At 38.8% G+C, this 22,411-nt stretch overlaps 2 protein-coding genes across 8 annotated transcripts in view; one reads left to right on the forward strand and one right to left on the reverse strand.

The window, feature by feature from the left end:
* Positions 1-1,745, reverse strand: part of NCOA3 (nuclear receptor coactivator 3) — a 78,700-nt gene extending 76,955 nt beyond the window's left edge. Inside the window, exons 1-3 of one of the 4 annotated variants that reach the window (XM_048963221.1) lie at positions 1,675-1,745; positions 731-893; positions 247-304 (exon numbers count right to left, since the gene is read on the reverse strand). The gene's annotated coding sequence lies outside the window, so the exon portion shown is untranslated. Of the gene's footprint in view, positions 1-246; positions 894-1,674 lie in introns of all 4 variants that reach the window. The other 3 variants (XM_048963223.1, XM_048963220.1, XM_048963222.1) reach the window with 3 other exon arrangements.
* A 7,527-nt stretch (positions 1,746-9,272) lies between these two features.
* Positions 9,273-22,411, forward strand: part of ZMYND8 (zinc finger MYND-type containing 8) — a 64,469-nt gene continuing 51,330 nt past the window's right edge. The window contains exons 1-3 of one of the 4 annotated variants that reach the window (XM_048963239.1): positions 9,360-9,375; positions 10,031-10,109; positions 11,278-11,418. In XM_048963239.1, the coding sequence (XP_048819196.1) occupies positions 11,414-11,418 (5 nt within the window). In that variant the 5' untranslated portion in view covers positions 9,360-9,375; positions 10,031-10,109; positions 11,278-11,413. Of the gene's footprint in view, positions 9,376-10,030; positions 10,110-11,277; positions 11,419-22,411 lie in introns of all 4 variants that reach the window. The other 3 variants (XM_048963242.1, XM_048963238.1, XM_048963240.1) reach the window with 3 other exon arrangements.

Below are 22,411 nucleotides of genomic sequence, written 5' to 3' on the forward strand. Positions count from 1 at the left end.
TAAGGCTTTTAGCTAAACATCTAACATCATCTTCTTGACAATATCAGTGCTCTTTCACCCATTTCTCTTACTGTTAGAACCTTTTGTGGTGAAAGTCAACGTTCAGGTGGCACAAGGCAACAGATTGTGCTTTCAATTGAAGTTGATGGAGCAGCCCATTCTAATAATAAGGAACAAGTACAGATGAAATATTGCTTCCTTCACCCCAACTTATTGGTCTAAAACATAATGAAATTAATTACTTACATAATTACACAGCTTTCCACAGTACTGAGCGTTTAGAAATTGCTGCAAACTCCGGCTCCTAAACAACATTTTGTATTTTTAGAAGTTACTGTGAATGCTTTCAGTGGCCTTACCATGCTATATGGATTCCAGACATACCTCTTGCTTCATTTAAGATGAATGCAATAATTAAAAAAAAACCCTCTCAGACAGGTGCAGGGGTAACAAACAGACATCGATTGTAGGAACTTTCTGTCACAGAATATCAATTTTGTAAAAACATAAAAACAAGCAGCTTAGACTCTGACAGCATACCGAAGGTATTACAGAAATGGAACAAATTCTGACCACAGAGAAGTTCAACTTATTTTCTTGCCCATTTTCATTGTTAAACTTAAGTGAAATTTGAACATGACTACTGGGTTAATCTAGATTAAAGAGGACCTACAATAAATTTAGGGTTATTAAGAACAATGTTTTTAAAATACAAACTGATGGCACCCACCTAAATAATTAAACAAATGAAAATAACAGCTTTGCAGGGTCAATTTTCGTAACAATCTTCTGTCAGATGTTTGTTGATACTAGCTTTGTTGATACTGGTTTTGATTTTCTTATTCAAAGTTATGTTCTATTTTATAATTTTGCTGCTCCACTGACAGTGATAGCTGTAATTATAAATAAAGAAAATTAAAATGCAGTAAGCAGAAACATAATTCAGCTTCCCATGGAAAAAAAAACCACAGGAATTAGACCAAAGGAAAACAATAAATAAATAAAAGCCCAAGTATTTCCTTCAGCTGAAACTTACTTAAAGTTAGGAATCTAAAACTTTTAAGAACTTTGTACAAAGCTCAGTAGAAGCAATTTTTTGTTTGATTCCTGTTCTTAAGTCTGCTGTCCCTTTCTCCAGCAGTCAGATGCTTAATGAGGAATATCAAATCTGTAGTAAACAAAGAGAAGTCCTACCAACATAACTTCTCTCAGGTTCCAGAAAACTTCAGGATCTTCCTGAGGTCTAATTTGCATTTAGCCCGTTATTAGCCACTTCAGTGCTTTATTGGCCACTCACAGACTAAACCCTCAGCAATTAAATCTCTTAGGCTATACTTTCACAAACTTTTGTGGAAATGACTTCTAGAAATTCTCTACATTTTATATTTTTTGTTTGTTTTAAGCATGAAAAGAATCTGTAGTGGAACAGATGGAACAACACAGTGTATAAACAAGTTACAGTACACTTAACTTCTAGTTCACTTTTTGCCAATCAAATCTGAAATTGACTACCAGCTACATAAGTCTCCATTCTTAATGGCCTGAAGTCTATATTCTTTTCCTATTTTGTTGTGAACCTAAGCACATCATGCAGAACCACTCACATACATTAACTGCACATGAATATGGATTCTCATCTTAAAAAAGTAAGGAGTACAAGAGGAGTCTATTCACCTTTAAGCAGGCTAGAAAAATGACTTACAGCTAAAGCTACAGCTGAGCTAGAGGTTTAGTGAACCCATGCACTCCTTTAAAGCCTTTTTACAGCTGTGAGAACTTCTGCATTTAAAAATAGGTGATTAACATGTAGAACATCTTCCCACCTCTGCAATCAGAGCCATGTGCTGTTCTTTATTCTGCTCAGCTGAAGCAAAGTCAAACTACAGTATCATATCTGCCATTTCAGATTATAGTACTCTTGGAAACTTAAGAACTGTACTAATTTCTATACTCTAATGCAGAAAAAGCAATGAAATTATTCACTGAGAGAAAACAGTTTCCAAGTCTAAAGAATAAAAACAAATGCATCTGCAGAAAGGCTGCTCTGTAATGATAAGGAAAAACGTTACAGCCTAAAATCTTCCAGCTGATTTCACATAGTGCTGACTCAGCTGGTAATCCAAGCATAAGAGATTTAACCTTTCTTGGTAGAAACTAACACACATAGATTCATTTCAAAAAGGTATAACAGACATATGCTGACACTGTATTCAATATATACATATATGCTAACAGAAATAGGAAATTTCATAGAACTTTCCTAACTCCCAAGTGACAAAATACTGGGATTTGAAAGTCATATACTGTCATTTATTAAAAATACTTCTTCCACTAGTTGTCCTTTGCCAGTAATTGAGATGTTCCTTCAGAGTTCTTTTTCAATAAGTCTGACATTCTTTATATAATGTCTTTATTGAGAAGAACAAGCAAACAAACTGAATTTTAATGGTCTGAAACATATTAGAAACAGAATAGACGAGATACAGAAGGGAGAAGATACAGATGACAGTCTTCTTATGAAATCAGATTTGAGGCATTATAAAAGACAGATTTCAAATAGAAAAAAAACAAACATTAAATCCGTTTCAGAAAATATTTCTCACATTTAGATAAATACAGAGTTCAGTGACAACACTAATCCCAAGGATCACCAAAGGTAACACTAACCATGGCTGGCTCTGTGTGCCATCCTGTTAGCAAGTAGAGAAGAACATGTCATAATTTTGAAGAAGCTATTATGTACATATCATAGAATGGCTCGGGTTGGAAGCCTAAACATATCTAAGAATAATATCAGAAGACAGATACGTTTGTGCTTTCACAGAAAGACATCTCAGATGAAAACATTTAGACTGGAAAGAACTTAAAAATATATCATTTCAGTAAATATTTATTACGCCACCAACTTCTGCTCACTTCCTTTTTGGTTGGTTTATTCTTATTTTTTCCTTTCTTAATATGCTATCTCCATTTCTTCAGCTGAAAATTTATAGATCGCCACATCATCCAGGCCTGTGTTAGACAAACAGCACCCAGACAGGTAATCCTAATGAGATTTAGGATTGCATAGAGAGTTACATAAAAGTTTCAGTTGTTCATTAATGGACTGCAAATCTGTACCTGCATTTTCCCCATAAATCTGTTATTAAAACAATTTAAATCTTCATACCACAGGAAACAGATGCAACAGAAAGCTTTACCCAAGGCAAAGGCACACAGTAAATGAATGGGAATTGTATGCAAGCATACTGATAAAAACAGTCATGCTTATCAAGGAGTCTTGACCATAGCTTTCAACAGCTGATAGGAAATCGTGCTACTAAAGTCCTTCTGCCAAGCAATCTATGGATGAAAAGTCACATAGATTCAAAATCCCTCACACATATAGGCAGTAAGTATTAAGGGTGAGTGTTAACTGATGAGCTCATGATGAAAAAGTAATAAGATTTCTAGCTGCTTTCAAACATTATCTTAAAATTAATCAGTTTTGTGCTAGAAGATGAGTTTTCAAGCTTTCATTGCCTTCATCTGAATTACTGTTTAGTTTTCAGGTTAAATTCTTCTATATTTGCCAGGATAGCATATTGGCTCTGTGTACTGCCAGAACAATACTTTTAGAAGGTCCAAAAGGTATGGAGTGAAGCTGTCAATACACTTAATTAAATATATATATATTCTTTTCAAGTTATTCATATTAATATTTTGTTCATATTTTACCAGTGAACAAGCAATTGCATATCAAATGCTATTCCTGCCTGCACTACTTCTCAAGAGAAATACTCAATATAACATATTTGCAAGTGAAAACCTCAGAAATTTCTGGTCCAAAACTCAACCAAACCTTCTTTTAGTACTAAAGGAATCTATACCCTGATTACAGCATTTGCATGCAGCCATACACAAAACCAAACCCTATGAAGAGGTCACACCAGAAACAAGTTGGTATCTACAAAAGGATTTTACTTCTGTCACTGCTACAGGAGATTTTACCTGACACTGCTCCAAAATTGGGAAGGTATTTGTACTACAAACGTGAAGTTCTGAGAAGGGGAAAAAAGGTAACTTTTAAATAGTTGAGCTTTCCTATTACACAAAAGCAGAACAGATTTTACTGTATCTCACCAATAGCATAGGTGACACTGTACTGCACAGCAATAAAGATGACGACGTACTTTGCTGTGGCCTGAAAATTTAAAAGGAAACAAGAAAAAGGTATCAGATTCTTCAAACAAGACAATTATGCCATCAATAAACGTCCTCCCTCACATAGTCTATATCAAAGCGGTCCCAAAACTGTTATTCATCTCCAACAAATGTGGAGGTTCACCTTGTTGCAATTCCTTTAACACTTGCTACATAGGGTCAGGATTTGAATTATGTCCTTTTAGCTAAGGATCAAATTACTCATTGTTCTACTAAACAATATTTGAAAGTGTTTAGAAGTGTCAGTGGGTTTTATTTATTTCAAAAGTTATGAGATTGCATTAATTCAGATGAAAAGTTTCACCTTGCAAGACAGCCAGTACATCACTTTTTTTGGCTAAGTGTCCATATAAACAAATTGAATATTCAAACTATCACCATAGAACTCGCTCATGAATTTTTATCTGGTAAATCAAGCAAGAAAAATCAACTACCTTCTAAGATATAAAGTAACCAATCCAAAGTAACTAACAGTACACCTTTACATTATTTTTCTTCAGTGGCAAAACTGGTTTAAAAAAAAAAAACAAACACAAAATACTCATCACTTTCAGCCATCCCCACGTTCCTGATAATTTCTGCCCATTCCCATACTGCAGCATATCTAGCCCTTAGCTGTGGCAGTAGATCTGTTAACAATCTGGTCTACTGTGTGACCTACAACTGAGTGATAAGATGTAAACGTGTTTGCTTAGTTTAACTGAAAATAATTAATTATCCAACTTGCAAAACTTGAAAAACAAACACTTGTGCTGCTCTAACTGATAAAGTAGTAAGCTATAACACAGGTACATCATAGAATCACAGAATTGCTCAGGTTGGAAAAGACCTTCAAGATCATCGAATCCATCCACAACCTAACAGAATCACAGAATCACAAGGTTGGAAACGACCTGCAAGATCATCTAGTCCAACCACCCTCCCATTCCTATTAGTACCACAAGCACTAAACCACATCTCGTAGCTCCTCATCCAGGCGCCTCTTGAACATTACCAGGGACGGCGACTCCACCACCTTCCTGGGCAGCCATTCCAGTGCCTGACCACTCTTTGAGAGAAAAAGTTTCTCCTAATATCCAACCTAACCTCCTCTGGTTTAACTTCTGGCCATTTCCTCGGGTCCTACTATTTGCCTGGGAGAAGAGGCCAGACCCTTTTGCACCACAACCTCCCTTCAGTAAGTTGTAGAGTGCAATGAGGTCTCCCCTGAGCCTCCTCTTCTCCAGACTGAACAATCCCAGCTCCCTCAGCCGCTCCTCATAAGATTTGTGCTCCAGACCCCTCACCAGTTTCATTGCCCTTCTCTGGACACGTTCCAGGGCCTCGATGTCTTTCTTGTAGTGAGGGGCCCAAAACTGAACACAGTACTCGAGGTGTGGCCTCACCAGTGCTGAGTAGAGGGGGATGATCACCTCCCTGCTCCTGCTGGCCAGGATGCCGTTGGCCCTCTTGGCCACCTGGGCACACTGTCAGCTCATGTTCAGCCGAGCATCAACCAACACCCCCGGGTCCCTTTCCTCTTCACAGTCATCCAACCACTCATCCCCAAACCTGTAACGCTGCATGGGGTTGTTGTGGCCAAAGTGCAGAACCCGACACTTGGCCTTGTTGAACCTTATCCCATTCACCTCAGCCCAGCAATCCAGCTTATCTAGATCCCTCTGCAGGCCTCCCTGCCCTCAGGCAGATCGACACCACCTCCCAACTTGGTGTCATCTGCAAACTTACTCAGGGTACACTCAATCCCTTCATCTAATCCCTTCATCTAACCATACTACCCTAACAGCCCTCCACTCAATCATGTCCCTGAGCGCCACATCCAAACAGTTTTTAAACACATCCAGGGATGGTGACTCAACCACCTCCTTGAGGAACCTATTCCACTGCTTAACAACCCTTTCTGTAAAGAAGTTTTTCCTGATATCCAACCTGAACTTACCCTGGCACAACTTAAGGCCATTTCCCCTCGTCCTGTCACCAGCGAGAAGTAAGCACTTTTCACATATTGGAAGAGAGCAATAAGGTCTCCCCTCAGTCTCCTTTTCCCCAGACTGAACAGTCCCAGTTCCTTCGATCTCTCCTCACAGGCCATATTCTCCAAGCCCTTCACCAGCCTTGTTGCCCTTCTTTGGACCTGCTCCAGCATCTCAATATCCTTTCTATACTGAGGTGCCCAAAACTGAACACAGTACTCAAGGTGGGGCCTCACGAGTGCCGAGTACAGGGCAGGATGACTTCCCTAGTCTTGCTCACCACTCCATTCCCAATATAAGCCAGGATGCCGTTGGCCTTCTTGGCCACCTGGGCACACTGCTGGCTCATATTCAGCCCACTGCCCATCAGTACACCAAGGTCCCTTTCTGTCAGGCAGCTTTCCAGCCACTCTTCCCCAAACCCATAGGGTCACCTGGGGTTGTGGTGACCAAAATACTGGGCCCTATTGAAACTCACACAGTTAACATTGGCCCAGCAAGCCAGTCTATCCAGGCCCTCTGTAGTGCCTTTCTCCCCTCAGGCAGATCAACACTGCTTCCCAACTTGGTGTCATCTGCAAACTTACTGAGGGTGCACTCAATCCCTTCAATGTCATTAATGTTAAGTATAAAGTACATAAGTAAAAGAGGAAAAAAGTAACTTGCTCTTTTGCTGCAAGAAATATGAAATTATATCTCACACGGCCAATAGCAAATGCATTTATTACATTTACAAGCAGTCAGTTATCTAGGTTATAAATCAGAGAAGGAGAACAGGAATCATCTGAAAACTGTTGTAAAGAAAAGGAATATGTTATTGTGTCTTTACGTTTTCACTTACGCTGATCCTCATAAATGCGAATTAAACAAGTATAAACAACAAAAAAACCTATTTTCATCAGGTGTTACATAACCTACTTTCTAAAAGCGTAATGAAAAACTCTCAGGAGTATACAGAGCATTCATTTAACCAACTACTAAGGAAATGAGTGGCACAACAATGCAAAAAGTCCTCTGTAGCAAAGACTGAGGTGGCATATCACTTCAGTATACTGGGAATGCACCCATGAAATTAAGGAGGAGTTACAATCATTGAGAGTGCTTTGAAAATTAATTCTCATAAAGGAAAAAAAAAGTACATGTCCCCTTTTCTGGCATACAAAAATCAACTGCAGTACAAGTCAGCATCACCATCAAAAGCAGCAATCCTGCCTCTATTTACTGCCAGATGCCTCTTATCAGCGTATCTCACTTGGAAAAGTAGCTGTTTGGTGAATTGGAAATTATACAAGGCAAAACTGACACAGTCAAATGGGGGAGGAAAAAACCCTATTAACTACAACGGTTGAATTTCCTAACATGCTGTGCTGCTCAGCTATACAAGTAGTTTCATGTGTTTGGTGGTGACAACAGCCCAGAGCATCAATGCCAACTTAAAGTGTCCATGGAATGAGACTCACTGCTATCTTCATTGAACAAAGGCATTCTGACAGCACTGCTTCACTCCTTAATTTGGGAGCATGCTTCTTCCCCACTGTTTTCCATGCCAAAAGGACAACAGTGAAGTGGTCAATAGTTCTGGCTTCACTGTGCTGCCTTCCATGACTGGGGATGCCTGCAGGCTGATACAGAATCTGGAGCTGTTTCTATTCTCTTTGCAATTTGAGCCATCTACAAACAGATGTACTGGTTACAACTCTTAACTGTGAAGCTTGTACTTCATATTTAACAAAGTACATAAAATACCTTCTGCATAATTACTTAATTATCATAATTCTTGTTACTCCCACATGTTCACTGCAACCTCATTTCATTCAAAAATGGGACAAATCATATGCTTCCTTTGGTGGAATCCACTCAAACATGATAACATTCTAAAGGAATGCTTAGAAGCTAGCTTTCCTATGAATAAGCTGTTTTTAATGGTCTTTAGGAGAAGATGGCAATAAGCATCTTTGCTAGAAGCCAGCAGGTTAGCTTTTCTGTTTATCTACAAAGTATAGGACATGATGCAACAAACGTTGCACTCTACTGCAAGTATGGGAGCCCACCTAAGTGGCATTCTGTGGCAGGATAGCCAAGGGTACGAGGATGATGTAAAATTCTCTAGGAGGAAGAAAGAAATCATATAAAACCTTCTATGAAATGACACCAAGGGCTTAAAAAGAAGTATATACTAAAAGAAACGTTTACTGAGAAGACAAGAATTAGTGCTGTCAAAAAGGAGCAGTATTGGGCACACAGAAAATTATAACGTTTCTCAGAGACAAGAAAAAATTAATATGTTAACTTCTAATTTCTAACTGCCTCTTTTCCATTCTCTATAACCAGTGAGTCTTCTTACACACATCAACAGATCTTATAATATTCAGCAGCACTAAGGCAAGACAGATAAACAGTCCTATGTTTAAGAGTTTCCCTTAAAGAAATTCTTACAGTTCCATTTACAGCATTATAATGGTCATTTCTAACTGCAATACACCTATTGACTTTCTCACATAGCCTCGAGAATAGGAACAAATGAAAGCCGTCCTGAGAGGAAACCCTGCATTTAACATAGTACTAAGCATGAACAGATCACAGAGTGAAAAGTTTCGGTTACACTTCCTTTAGCTTACTAGCATACAATGCCTGCAGTACCGCGTTTGGAAGCCTGTCATTTGCTCTCAGAACTTAATGCTACTTCTAGTTCCGAACGATGCGATTGCTAACCTTACTCAACTAACGGGGCATGCCGCGCGGTACCTCGAACACGAGCCCCAACAGGAGGCCCAGTGCCAGGCCGGACACGGCGTCTGCATGGTTCTGGATGAAGAACTCGCAGCTTAGAACAGCCGAAGCTGCTATTTTTCCTGAGAAGACCCGAGCCGGCCTGCTAAAACAAACAGCACTTCTTCCCGCCTCCCCAGCCGGCTTCATCTCGAACGCTGTAAACATAACCAGCCCAACACTCGCCCTCTTTCGAGTTCTAACCAATCAAACTGAAGAACAAAATGATTGACAGCACCAGGAGCGAATCGTTAGGCGGACTGGAAGAGCGGGCTCGGAGGGGGTGGGCGTTTCACAGGCAGTTGGGCAGGCGGGGTTGGAGATGGGCTTGGTGTAAGTGATGCGGGGTCTTCCAGCCGCGGTGGGTGGGGCTCGCTCTGAAGCCCGCCGCTGAGCGCCGTTAGCGAGCGCGGGCTGTGCGTGAGGCGCGGTGAGTGCTGTGGCGGCTTCGTGCTGTGGAGGCCGCGCTTGAGGCGGTTGTGGTCTTGGGAAGTGTGCGAGGTGCGCTGGGCCGTCAGCTCACCTCACTAGTTCTAGAATCAGTAGAATTTTTTATTTTATAGAGAGTGGGTTTGGAGTGCTCTGAGGTCTTATGAGCATGGAGATGGGTCATCTGCTGGAATATGGCAGGAGAAAATGAATTGTTTTATATATAAGGAAAAAAAGCATGCTACTCTCTAAAACTTGAGTAGCTTTCTGTTGCTATTTGCTATAGCTGCAGATTGACAAGTGGCCTTGATCCCCAGCAGCACTTCTCATTTCTCCTGCCATGCCCTCAAAAGGGGTGGGGAACGGTCAAGAGACGGGAGAGCCCAAAATCACGGACTGACACCGTGCTTTCATAGCCCAGAGTACACTAACCAGAGACATTTTTAAGCCTCAGCAAGCAAGCTAATTTGAATGCTTTTCTTACATAGGGATATAGTTTTTTTTCCCTAAGAATCCTTACTTGTAGTGCTTTAAAAGCTCTTATTTCACGTAGCGTTAACATAGGTAGTTTTTAGGTAGTTTTATTGCACAAATTTCAGCTCTTATACTTGTAGAAGCTCCAAATAAGCAATATTGTTTGAATTTTCATTTTGAAGCAAAGCTAAAGCAATTTAGGAGCAGATAACATCAATTACTTAATCTCTTACATAGAGGCATGTTTTCCTTTAGGAAAAGGTAAGATTTTTTTTTTAATATGTTAATTAAGTTTAAAATTTGTAATTAACCTCGTAATTACATTATTTTAGCACAGTGAATTTTAAGGCAGACTCAGACCACGAGGTGATCAGATATGATAATTTACAGTAATGTTAAACTAGTATTTGTGCCTCAAGAGCTGTCTGGTGACTTCTGTACGTATTAGCCGGCTTAAGTTTTTTTTTTTTACATAGACGTATGCTGTATGCTTAAGAGGAGATCATTGTTGTCTAAAATGATTATTTCAATTGACAAAAACCTTGAACCTATGGGTTTTTTTCTGTAAAACATTGTGTTGGAGGCAAGAAGAATAAAGACATGATGCAGACCTCTTACTTCTTAAGAACCCTTTTGCACAGCTTTCTTTTTCTCCTCTGATATTTGATGACAGGGTCGTGTTAAAATAGTGAGGTGATCACTTCTGTCTATTATAACATTTTCAGCACTCTTGAGATTGATTGAACTCTGACAAATGAGTAAATCCTGTTTCTTAAAGCACTGTACGTATGTTTAAGAAAGATCAGCAAAACCCCACGTTTCTGTTGCTTACAGTTATTTTTCTGAGGTATGTTCTCAGAATTTATGTTACTTAATATTTGGAAAGTGAGATAATTAGATGGATCTGCATAAGGACAATATATTTATTTTTCTGACTACTAACTTCTTTGCTTGGTTTATAGTTCTGTGTTTTTGTTATTTAAGCTCTGAGTCCTGGATTTAATGACCCAAGTTTTCTTTACCTCTTTGATTCCACATCTTCTACATTATATGTGGACGCGTACAACCTACACCCGACATGGTCATTTTGATTGTCCTATCTCTGAAATAAATGAGCTTAGCAAACATAGGCATTCTTAATGGCAAAAAAAAAAAAAAAAAAAAAAAACCACCAAGAAAACCCACATCTAAATGAATAAACAAGCAAAAAACTTAGCCTCCTTATAAGAAATCATTATTGTGCTAACCTTTCCACTTTTCTGTCAATGCATCCCTTTTATTTATTCAGTAAAGGAATGAAACTGAAAATTAAGTTTAGCCAGCAAGGTCGAGAACAACTGCATAATGCTTAATACTTCTCAACTCTTTAGTTTTGTTAATTTGTTCTTCCAGTATCTAGAAAGCGAAGTGAAATCGGTATCTTTTGCAGAACTGTAGAAATCAACCTGAAATCTGCTTACCTACTTGGAAGTAACTGAGAATGACTCCTTTATTTTATGCTTCAGTTAAACAAGATGGATTAATTCAGAGTTTGAGTAAATCTGGTGAAGAAAAAACTCATTGTCATGGGGTAAGTAATTCCAGTCTAAAAATCACGATCATTTATTAGTAGTCATATCTGTTTACCTTTGGGAGACTGAGGGCCTGAAGGATTGCAGGGCTTTTAACAGAACCAAAAACGTGTGTTACTTGCTACTAAGACCTAAAAAGAAACTTTGGAAGCAAAATCTGTCATGTATCCAAGATAAGCACCATCCAACTTGGCTCATGAATCTTTGTTAGAAGATTTGTTATGTTGATTGTTAGTTGTTTGTAGAACAATTTTGGCTTTATTTCCACATAAGTCTTTGTCCAGTCTTTATGCAGTTTGATTTTTATGTGTACGGAATGTATGGCTACACGCTCTCGTGCTAATAGCACTGCAAAAGCAGCATATCTCACTTGTTGACAGAGCTGTCCTTAAAACTGAAACCTTACTTTTGTTCCTGATCCCGCTCAAGCCCATTAACTTCTGATACCTGATGTTATCTAAGTTTGTCATTTTGGCCTGAATGTAGCATACAGTTTAAATAAGGAGTGAAGAGGCTTGTGTTTTTTAAAATCTTTTTTTGTGCATTTTGTGATTCATAAGGAGGCAAAAAAGAATTTCAGTATGCTTTTGGATGTTTATGCTCAAAAGGGAGAGAGAATGCACATGCTTTTCTTTGAACCTTTTCTCCTCTTTTATATTCCAAATAGATCACTCAAGTCTGAGTAACACTAAATTTACCTTGTCATTTATGAGGGAAAAGTATTTTATTCTCCCTTCCATGTCTTTAGCATTTATTAAATGGACAGAGTAAAAAGGTGTTGAGGATTGCAAAATAGTAATAGCAATACAAGAAAGCAGACTAATCAAAACTAAATATGAAACTGCTGATTGGAAAAACATTTCTGGTTCCCTGTAGTATTTCTGTCAATGTAACATTTCTATTAATTGTCACTGTTCACTACTTACTCAATAGACACAAGAAGGGCTTAGATACATTAATAATTTTTAATTTGCCTAGAACAGATTTTATTGTCCTTGAAAGACTGTAATTTCCATGCATTATAAAAACAGATGAATGTTCTGGGTGAAACTGTGGCATCACTGGAGATAATAGGACCTGGATTTCACCCTAGGGTTTTATGTAACAAGCTATTAAACTGACATTTCAATAGATGACCCTACAATGCAAAGACTAATGTTTCATTAATACATTGATAAGTTAAGTAGTCTGTCAAGAAAAAACTAATGACTAGAAATAATTGAAATTTAAATTAAACCCTTTTTTTCAGCCAGATTTTTTTTATCTGCTTGGAAAAACACTCTTATTTTTTCTAGATTTCTGAAGATTCTTCTCACCAAATTGATGTTTATAAGTATATATTATGTTTTCTTGCAAATCTGCTGAGCTGATGTCTATGAAGTAGTGTGTCAACATCTTACACTGGCATTGCTTAGATGTGGAATGACCTAGCAGCAAGTATCCCAAAATGGGTTAAAAATAAAGGTGTAATCCATTGTTGATCCTTCTCACTTCTGAAGTGCAATAACCCACAAGGTTTTGAAGAAAATTTAGAGATTTAGAGTGTTAGATTGAAACCCTGAATTAGCACATAGAAACTACGTGGAATTAATGTTCTTGTAAATAAAGTTTGTATAACCCAAACAAGAAAGAAAAAAAAAAAGCTTTCTGTTCTTTACATTTTGTCCAAAACCAACTATCTTGCCACTGTCACTGTGTCAGAGAGCAAAACTGAGCAGTATAATCTTAAGTTTCTTATTTAAGTTCTGTTGCTTTATGTTTTCTGCATAAAAATTATGAAATCGGCTTATCCCAGCTTAATCACTTGCTCTGCTCTGTACAACAGCCAGGGAGACATTAATGCTGGGAAGAAATATTTCTAATGAGATCAAAGAAGCATCAATAAAGATTTGTTTATGTAGGACTGGATATTTAACTATAGCTTACATGGCAACAACATGTATGGAATGATGTTTAGCCATGATTTCAAATACTTGATGTGGCCAGCAGAAGAGTATGCCCTAGAGTAACAAGAGCTATGCAAGTTCTTCCATCACAGTACAGGACAGATCGTTCCATGCTTACCTCACTAAGAAACAATTGAACATAGCTACCAGGTTTGTTTTGGAGGCTCAGAGCAGCCACTGGTGATGGAAGAATCAGGCAAGTCAGTGTAGGATGAGTCTGCCTTGGTCTTGGTTTTGTTACCATATGGGTTTTAACATGCTTTACCTCGCTTCATGCTGCTTCAGAGCAATTGGTATCTCTGTTGCGTGAGGAAACTTTACCCTCAGACTTTCTGTGATTATCAGGAAAGCCAATGAAGTATTTTTGCCAAAATCTTGAACTAAATACTGAGTGCTATTACAAAAAACATTTTGAATAGCATTTTGTACATCTGTGATTATTTGAATGTACTTTTTTTTTTTTTCTTTTCAGTGAAATAAATGAACACTAGGGGATGCTGCATTTCTACCAAAGTTAGAAAACAATGTAGGAAAAAATGCCAAATATCTGAAATTTTACCATTTCCTTTGACATAAAAGGTGAGGGGAAATAACTTTGGTCGATTGATGTAGTAGCAGTATTTTATTGCTGCATATCAAGTAAGTAGAAATAGATTACTTTTGAATCATTTACTGAAAGTTTGGGGCAGATGTCATTTTAATTTATGCATAAAAAGGTTTATTTTAAAGTATTTTTCTTACAGAAATATCCAGATCAGCTTTGGGATCCCATCTGAATAGGTTACATACGAAAGTAGGCAAAGTATATAGCGTGTCTGAAATGTTCAAAACTATAGAGATACTGAGTCTGGAACTCTTTATTTTGGAAACTATCTTTAGACAACAAATACAGCACAGCACACAGGTTTGAGGTTTAAGTTGTTTCAGGACAAGCCTGGTTGTTTTGTACAAGGATTTGTGCAAAAAGGAGAGAAGCAAGGAGTCGGTCTCGGTGATCCTTATTGGCTCCTTCCAACTTGGATGTTCTGTGATCCTAGGCCAAGTACTGAAAGGCTTACGTACAGGAACACGAAGAACTAAGTGCACACAGAACTGTAGATGAATGGCAGGTGCTGTGTGGGGAGATTTTTAGCACTGAGGAGTCAAAGCAGGGAAAGTCCAAATTTGTCAAATATTTGTGTGTAATTTTCTTTTTATAGCTGTGTCTTTGGGGAAGAAAGAAGGCAGTACAGACAGTGTGATTTAACAGCCCCTAGCCGTTGAAAAGGGCACTCGCTCGCTCTCCCTCTCTCTCTCCCTCCCTCCCTCCCTCCCTCCCTCCCTCTGCTGTTTGTTGCTGCTGAGTCTAACCATGCTGTTGCATGCAGTTTTCTGCAGCAAACAAGTAGAACTGGCTTACTGAAATTCTAAGCAAATAATAAATCCATTGCAATGGAAGGAGTGGGAATATGTATGTGGGAATGGGGTTGGGAATTGCAGAACCCTTTCAATGGCAATAAGCTCTTATAAATTTAATGATCCTGTTTACTTACATTCTAAGACATTACTTGAGAGCTGAGCCCCAGGCATGTATACTGATAATATCTATGGTTTGATACAACTGTAGTTTAGAAAACATATTATTGTTTGTGAATTAGTTTTTTCCTGCTAGGTTAAGCTTACAAATATGGAACTACCAGAGCAATCAAGGAACAGATAATGTATTCCTTTAGATTGTTTTGCTGGGCTAGTTTCAAATGCTTCTTCTGTCAATCTTTAGATCATGTGATTTGATTTGTACCTTAGACTTAAAATTGCTGGTAGAGGTTTTCCTTACATATTTTAGGTGTTTTTCTGCCATCACGTGAAGAAAAACACAAATGCAATGAAAATCAGGATTTAGTTGTAGCAACTACAATTTTTTTTCCCTAGATAATGTTCTTCTGTTGTGTTAAACTGTTTGCACTGTGCTAATGTCCAGAACTGGTTGTTTTTCCAAAACATTCTAGTTACCTTTGAAAGAAGAATCAGAATGCCCAGAAGACATTAAAAACCTGTCAGATACAAGACTGCAATCTAAGGTTTTTTTAAGAGAAGTACAGTAAAACAAGGGGCACAATACTAATTTTGTCCTCCAACAGCCTGTGAACAGGCGTTGTATAATGTTGCTTAAGAACATTTTTAGAATTCTCTTTTTCTTCCACTGAAATGTTTTGGTATTTCCTGAATGAGTAGTGACACTGAGATGTATCATCACATCTTGCAGTGCGGGAATGTTATGTTCCAGCAGAAGTTTAAAAGCCAGGATTAAGAATGACTGTTATATAAGAAGTCGGAATACTGCTTCCCAAAGGGGCGAACTGACATTTTTCATGAGTTCTTCTTGGACCTGTGGTAACTTACTCATAGAAATACATTTATTCCCTATATACTTCTGTTTGTTTGCATACAATCTCAATTTTGAATTGCTGACATTTTCCACTCATAAGGATGTTGTAGCTTTGTAGTAATGGTGTGTAGCAAAGTTCATTTAATAGATAAATTGCAGAGCAGTCTTGCTGTGTTTACCTAATTTATAAGTGCTGCTCCAAAAGTAATGCATCCTATTTTATGATGTTGGCCCACAACATAATGTGATGTTGGTGGTGTGGCAATAGAGGCTGAATGTTCCCACCAGTATTCCGTTACCTTTTGTTGCTGTGTGACAGATGGCAGCAGAGAGACAGTCTGACAAAATGACATATGGCATGGAAGCATGTATGAAATGGGTGTGGAACTGCATTCCTCCCTGTTAAAAAAAAAATGGCACTCATTGACATTCATGGAGATGCTTGCTGAATGTTCATGGAGACCAAACAGCGGCTGTGAGCAATGAGGTGCTGGGTGGTGCATTTCAGCAGTGGTGGCAGTAACATGAAAGACAAGCCACGTTCTAAATGGCTGTGCATTTTTTTATGAGCACAGCGTGCAGACTCTTGTTCATGGCTAGTGAAAATGCACAGCTAATTGTAGTGACTGTGTTGAAAAAGAGCATTTTGTAGCTAAGAATTTACTCTATCAAATAGTGTTATTGTGTTCTTTGTAGCTGCTGTAGTTTCCATGGAAGTAAATAGAAGCATTACTTCCAGAGCAACCTACGTACATACTTGTATCTCATTGTATTGTTGGCAAGGTAGTTTAATGCAGCGTGATTTCTTTTGCTCTTTCAGCAGTATGTTATTTGATGTGGATATAGATTTCTCTACAGTAAACCTCCCTTTTTGAAACAATTTTACAGTGGCATGGTTTCAGTCAAGTCCCCATTCCTGTCACCTTATAAGGAGGGCTCATGGAGCGTTGTCTGCAAGTCCAACAGTGCATGAAAAATAATAACTTGTAAAGGTGCCAAAATGAATTCAACTATTTATGGAGATGTTAGATAATGTGAGTGAAATGCATGCTCATCACGGCCAAGTCTTTTACGTGGCTTCACAGACAGTGCCACAACTGTAACATGTATTTCTTCTCTTTAGAGATGTGGCTATGTTTTAAAGGTTTTTTCTTCATGCCCTTTCACAAGGCTGGGGAGATGAGGGCAGATCTGTAGTGTCATTTAGGTACGAGCATAATGTTGTTAATGAGGCAAATCCTGTAAAAATGTCAATCCAGTGCTTGAGCTTGTAGTTCCACAAAATTTTCTTCTAGTTAAGAGTGATCCCTTAGAGTATCATGGGCTGCCTTTTCCTGCCCTGTTAGCTATGCCACTACAAGTGTTGCTGCAGCAGCGTTGTGAACTATTGTGACTGGGTGCTTTTCCAGGGTTAAAGTTAGTATTTAGTTCACTGATCCTGTTCTCTGTGGAACTTTACAGACAGGTCTGCAAGAAGTGTGATTGAGCAGACTGCTATGGTTGGAAGGAATGGGAAATGCTGGTGAAACTATGGGTTAAGCCTGTGTGAAAGTGATTGTATTGCATGTTTGTGGTGGAAAAAGAAACTCTTTACTGCTGAAAGGCAAACTGGAAAAATGAGATTAATCTAGCAATTGGAAAAGCAGGTAAGAATGGGAAAGGTGTGTGAGAATGCAGTCTTAAAGCTGAATTCAGTGGATGGAGTAGCAGGATAGAAGTAGAGAGTGATACAGTTTAGATCTGTGGTGGGATGTGGTGAAATGTAAGTCTAGCTGAGAGAAAAATCACTGTACTATGTTTGTAATTCCATCATTTTAAATATTTAGTGTGAGCTGTAGCTGATAGACTCTGTGGGATAATCAGCTTTTATGTAAAAAAAAAACAAAAACAAAACAACAAACCATCAACGACAACCAAAACAACAAGGAAATCCTCCTATCTCATGATAGAAGGAAAAAAGGTCAGTCTTACTGATTTAAAATATTAACCAAGTGATACCTGAATGTGACAAAAACAAAACAAAACAAAAAACCCACAGTAATGGGACTACAATTTAGCGTTATCTAGACTGCTACCATAGTAAATACTTACTCCCTAACAGCTGCGCCTTTATCTTGTTAGGAAGGATGTGATGTCAGACTAATGCAGTGTGTGGGATGTCCAGCACTTGAGCAATAGAATTCCTGGTGAAACACAGACTTCTTTCAGAATTTTGTACCTAATTCTTTTTACATCCCCATACTCACAAACCTGGCATGTGCAATGAGTGCATTGGACTCATACCATCTTAGAACAGAGTAGGAATGGTAAGTCTGCTTGCTGCTCAGGTGCAATTCAAGTGGTGCATATTCCTCAGGTCTGATATACAGTGTATCTGCATGTGTCCCACAGCTGCTTTCCTGCTAACTGAAGAAAGTATGCAGCTTCCGATCAAATAGAAAATAAATTATAACTGCTAGGATTTCCTGCAGAACACTTAATTTAAATATATGGTGACAAAAATCCTGTTTTATACAGGATATCCAGCAGCCATGCTTCCAGCTGTGAAGTCTTTGAGAGTGTTTCAAACTCTAGAGGTGAAAGAGATGAAATATATGGGCTTATGCCTTAAGATAACATGGGCTGTAGCACCTCTTGAAAAGCTACAGCTGCTATAAAGCACAGGACTCAAGGGTGGTTTTTTTGCCTTTTTTTTTTTTTTTTTTTTTTTTTTTTTTTTTTTTTTTTTTAGGTATTTTTGGCAGATAATTAAACATGAATAAAGATTTCCTTTGGAAGGAAATGTACGTGAGGCCGTTTCACAGCATACTAAAAAAGGCTGTGAAGAGAAACTTTCATAATGCATCCGATATTCAGTGTGCATAAAAACAAAATCAGATTTTTATCTATAGACCGCAAGTGATCAGAGTGATCCAGAACCAGGAACCTAAAATGAAAGTGTACAAATGTATTGTTCTTCAGGATAAATGCCTGCATCTGGCCACGAAGCCCTTTGACCTTACAGACACGTCAGCTACCTGCTTGGCATAAATGCATTCTCCAGTAGTTGCTGATAGTTCACAGGTTACCGGCCTTGTTAGGCAGGTTAGTAAATCTAGCATCCAACAGGTCCCTAAAAATTCAGGAAGATATTTCCTAGGTATTTGTTGTTGGGTTCTGTCTGATGGAGGTCTTGTCTTCCCGTCTTTAAGAAGTTACTGATGCTTTGGTAGATTTAAAGTAAAGGTGAGTAGCTAGGAGAAACAACCAAAAGAAGAATGCAAAACCCCCGTGTCTTTCAAGGAAAGACATGGAACAACAGTGTTTTCTGTTTCTAACCTTGAAATTAGCATTTGCAATCAAGGACTTGGAAATGCAGGACCGAGCTGTGAGACCTTAAATGCAACTTCTATCTCCTATGTCTTGCTTATCCTTGGAGAATGTATTTTCCATTTCTTTTTGTGTATCTGTTCCAAACATTATTTTTAAAGCTCTATCTTTTGTTCTACTGTTCTCTCTCTGCCACTGATATTTTCACCCCATGGTACTTATTTTTTGAGTACTGTGAATAATCTGCTGCTTCCTAAATAAGTGCATATGTCTCAAAACCATTGCTTCTGTCACACAGACAAATATCTTCCTTCCTTAGTGGTATTTATTTATATTTTGAGGCTTTCCAGTATGTATTGAATTGTATAATTCCTTACAGCACTGTTTTCTGCTTGTCCTTCTTGGCAGTGGTACTTCCTGGAGAGAACATTCTACACAGTGGGCGCTGTTCTATGCAAAGAACCCATTAAGTATAGTAGGTTACACTTGTAACATTGTTGTCTTTTAGTTTCCTTTTGATTGTATTCCTACTTCCTCTCTTTCCTTTTTTCCTTTTTTCACTTCTATTTTGCCTTTATTTCTTTCCTGCATCATCGTCCTATTTCCTCTTAACATCTTTAAGGCACTGAAAAGGACAAATACTACCTATTCTAATCTCCCTGCCCTCTTTTCTGCTTTAACAAAGCTTCTAGCTTTCCCTGTCTCTATCCTTTGTTTTCCTTTCCTTCCCATCCCCCTCCAAAAAATTCACTACTCCTCTGTAAAAGAATTGGTCAAGCTGCATCAAGGCATGGGTTCACCATTATTTGACAGAATCTTCTGAGTTCTCAAGATGTACCTGTGTGGTGATTACTGGGCCTGTATCTCTGGCTATAAATGATATAGATGGACAAGAAAATGAAGAGCAAGAAGTATTTCCTTTTAATTTCTGACCGAATTATGATGGTTATTTTAGCAGTGTGCTGATACATTTTCATCCATGCACTCGCTAATGACTGAATTGTAAATTTTGCTTTTGGGCCACCATTTTCCTGAGTCAAGAGAATAGGACTTTAGGCCTTTTCTAAGGCTGCTTCTGTCTCCTGCGTGCCGATTCTCTGATCAGTCCATGTGTGTCACTTTGGCAGTGTTCCCAGTCACCATCAGCACGACTGCATTCCTGGATCACGTCTTGGGTAGCACAAAGCTTTGACAAGTTCAGTGTGTTTAGTTTTATTTCCCTGCTGTACTTCACTGGCATTATTATTATTTTAATAGAATAATATTGGAATAGAGCGGTCAGTAAGTATAAATATAAATGTCTGATAATCCTTGCTTAGAATTACTGCATGGATCAAAATATGGGTATTTATGTATTTGCAGTTGGTGTCTCTGAGTGGTATTGAGCTTTAAGTATGCATTCAAAAAGAAACCAATCTGGAGTGGTCTGAACTGTTAAAACTGATGTAAGTGTTCACTTGAATATCATGCATTTCCAGTGAGTTCTCACTGCTGCAGTGGGCTGTACGATTCCCTTTATAGCAGCACTGTCATTTCTGCTACATTCCTAAAACGGAACCAACTGCCAGCGTAATCCATGAGCCTTCCTGCTCCTTGCCCTGAAAAATGCTGCCAAAGCTAAAAAGGGAAAATGCTTCCAGCAGGGACTCCAGAATTACTTATGAGATGAGAATTTAGACTGTGGGCTGTTAATCCTCTGTTGCAGCCTAAAGCATGGGAACGCAAAGAATGTAAGCACAGCGATAGGATGGTGGTTTTCCTTTGACAATGATATCTCAAGAAATAATCTGAATTCAATACAGAGTAACGCAGAGTAGTAGTATTAATCTTACTGAGTAGCATAGTTATGAGTCATGTCAGCTCTCAAGTGCAGAGATTTGAGTGGTAACGTAGTTGTACCATGAGAGAAGCTGGTCGAAGCTGGCTGGGGGGGAAAGGGGGGATAATCTTTATTCATGGTGATTGTTTTGGGGGTAATTAGCACTGGGGTTATGTTAGTGAAGTGTATGTTCTGTTTGCAGCTAGCCTTGATTAATGGCAGAGGGGTTTCTATAATTTTTGCACAATACTAAATCTTGTGTTGGAAGAACCTTTATTTTGCTTTGTTTGTTTTAGCTCAGTATTTAATGATTACTGTTTTAATACTGAATTTGTCCCTCCGTAACTCCCTTAGTTTTTGTTTTTGCAGGAGTAACTCTCTGATAATATGCAGTATGCTTCAGAATCACCTTCTCATCTATGATTTCCTTTGTAATTTGTCGATGGCAGCAGAATTTTAAAGCCTAGCTACCCAGTACAGACACACAATCCTGAACAAAAACACGAAGCCTTGCTGCAGCGTTTCTAAAGAGATGACCTTTGAAATACTAATCTGCATTTGACACTTCCTTCCTCGCTGGCACAGTGATAAATCCTCCCTCTTTTGCTGTATTAGGAAAGAGAGTCAAACTGCAGAATTTTAGGGAAAGGACTTAAAGCATTTTTGAATACAGTGTTTGGGCATTGGCCACATGGGCCACTTACGTGCTCTTTTCTCATTTTATTGCACACAAGATAAAAGGCAAAGAAAGCAAAAATGAATCCAACAAGCTGCATTAATCCATTTTTGTGAAAGCAGACTGATAATTTGCCACGTGGAGGTTCTGCTGCTTTTCAGGGCCTGCCTGGTGCCTTAAAAAGCACAGAGTGCGACAGGGTTAATGGCCAGGAAGCGGCGGCTGCGGCCGGTAGCAGGGCAGCCCTGCAGGCCGCGGGGTGGGGGCCGGGGCGGCCGGGCTGCGGGTGTGCATCGCTGCCATCCCTGCCATCCGCATAGTTTGGGTCATTCTCTGCAGCATTTTTATAGTCGGGAAAGGTGTGCACTGAATGCCAGCAGCCCTCTTTGATAATGTAATTTCAGTTGTGTATTACTCACTGCAGAAGTCAGCCATCAGGCTTCTCCCATGTAGGGTTTGGCTCATATTGTCTGAAAAAAAAATAAATCCCACTGTCAGTGTATGGTTGCTGCAGTCGGTGTTAATGTGTTTACATTCTGGAATTGAAGGATTCTGTCTGAATTTTCAGTTTTTAATGTCCGTCTCTCCCATGCATGTGCACTTTCAGTTTATTTTGTTCCCTTTCTGTACCTTTGCTTTCACTGTGTGAAACACAGTGGAGAACACCAGAAAAGCGAATTTAGCTTTTTGTTTCTAAGGAATCATTTTTTTGACCTGGGTGAACTCGTCCTTCTTGAGGTTTAAAATAGCCAAATGCCTTCAGCAGGGACACGTTGAGACACGTTTGCTCAGGCAGGCAGTTTGTGATCGCTTTCCTCTGCTTGAAAATCTACGTATTTCATAGGGGAAGTCGCCTTTTGGGAGTTCTTTTCGA

The sequence above is a fragment of the Lagopus muta genome, chromosome 16 (genome assembly GCF_023343835.1).
Source record: "Lagopus muta isolate bLagMut1 chromosome 16, bLagMut1 primary, whole genome shotgun sequence".
NCBI lineage: Eukaryota > Metazoa > Chordata > Aves > Galliformes > Phasianidae > Lagopus > Lagopus muta.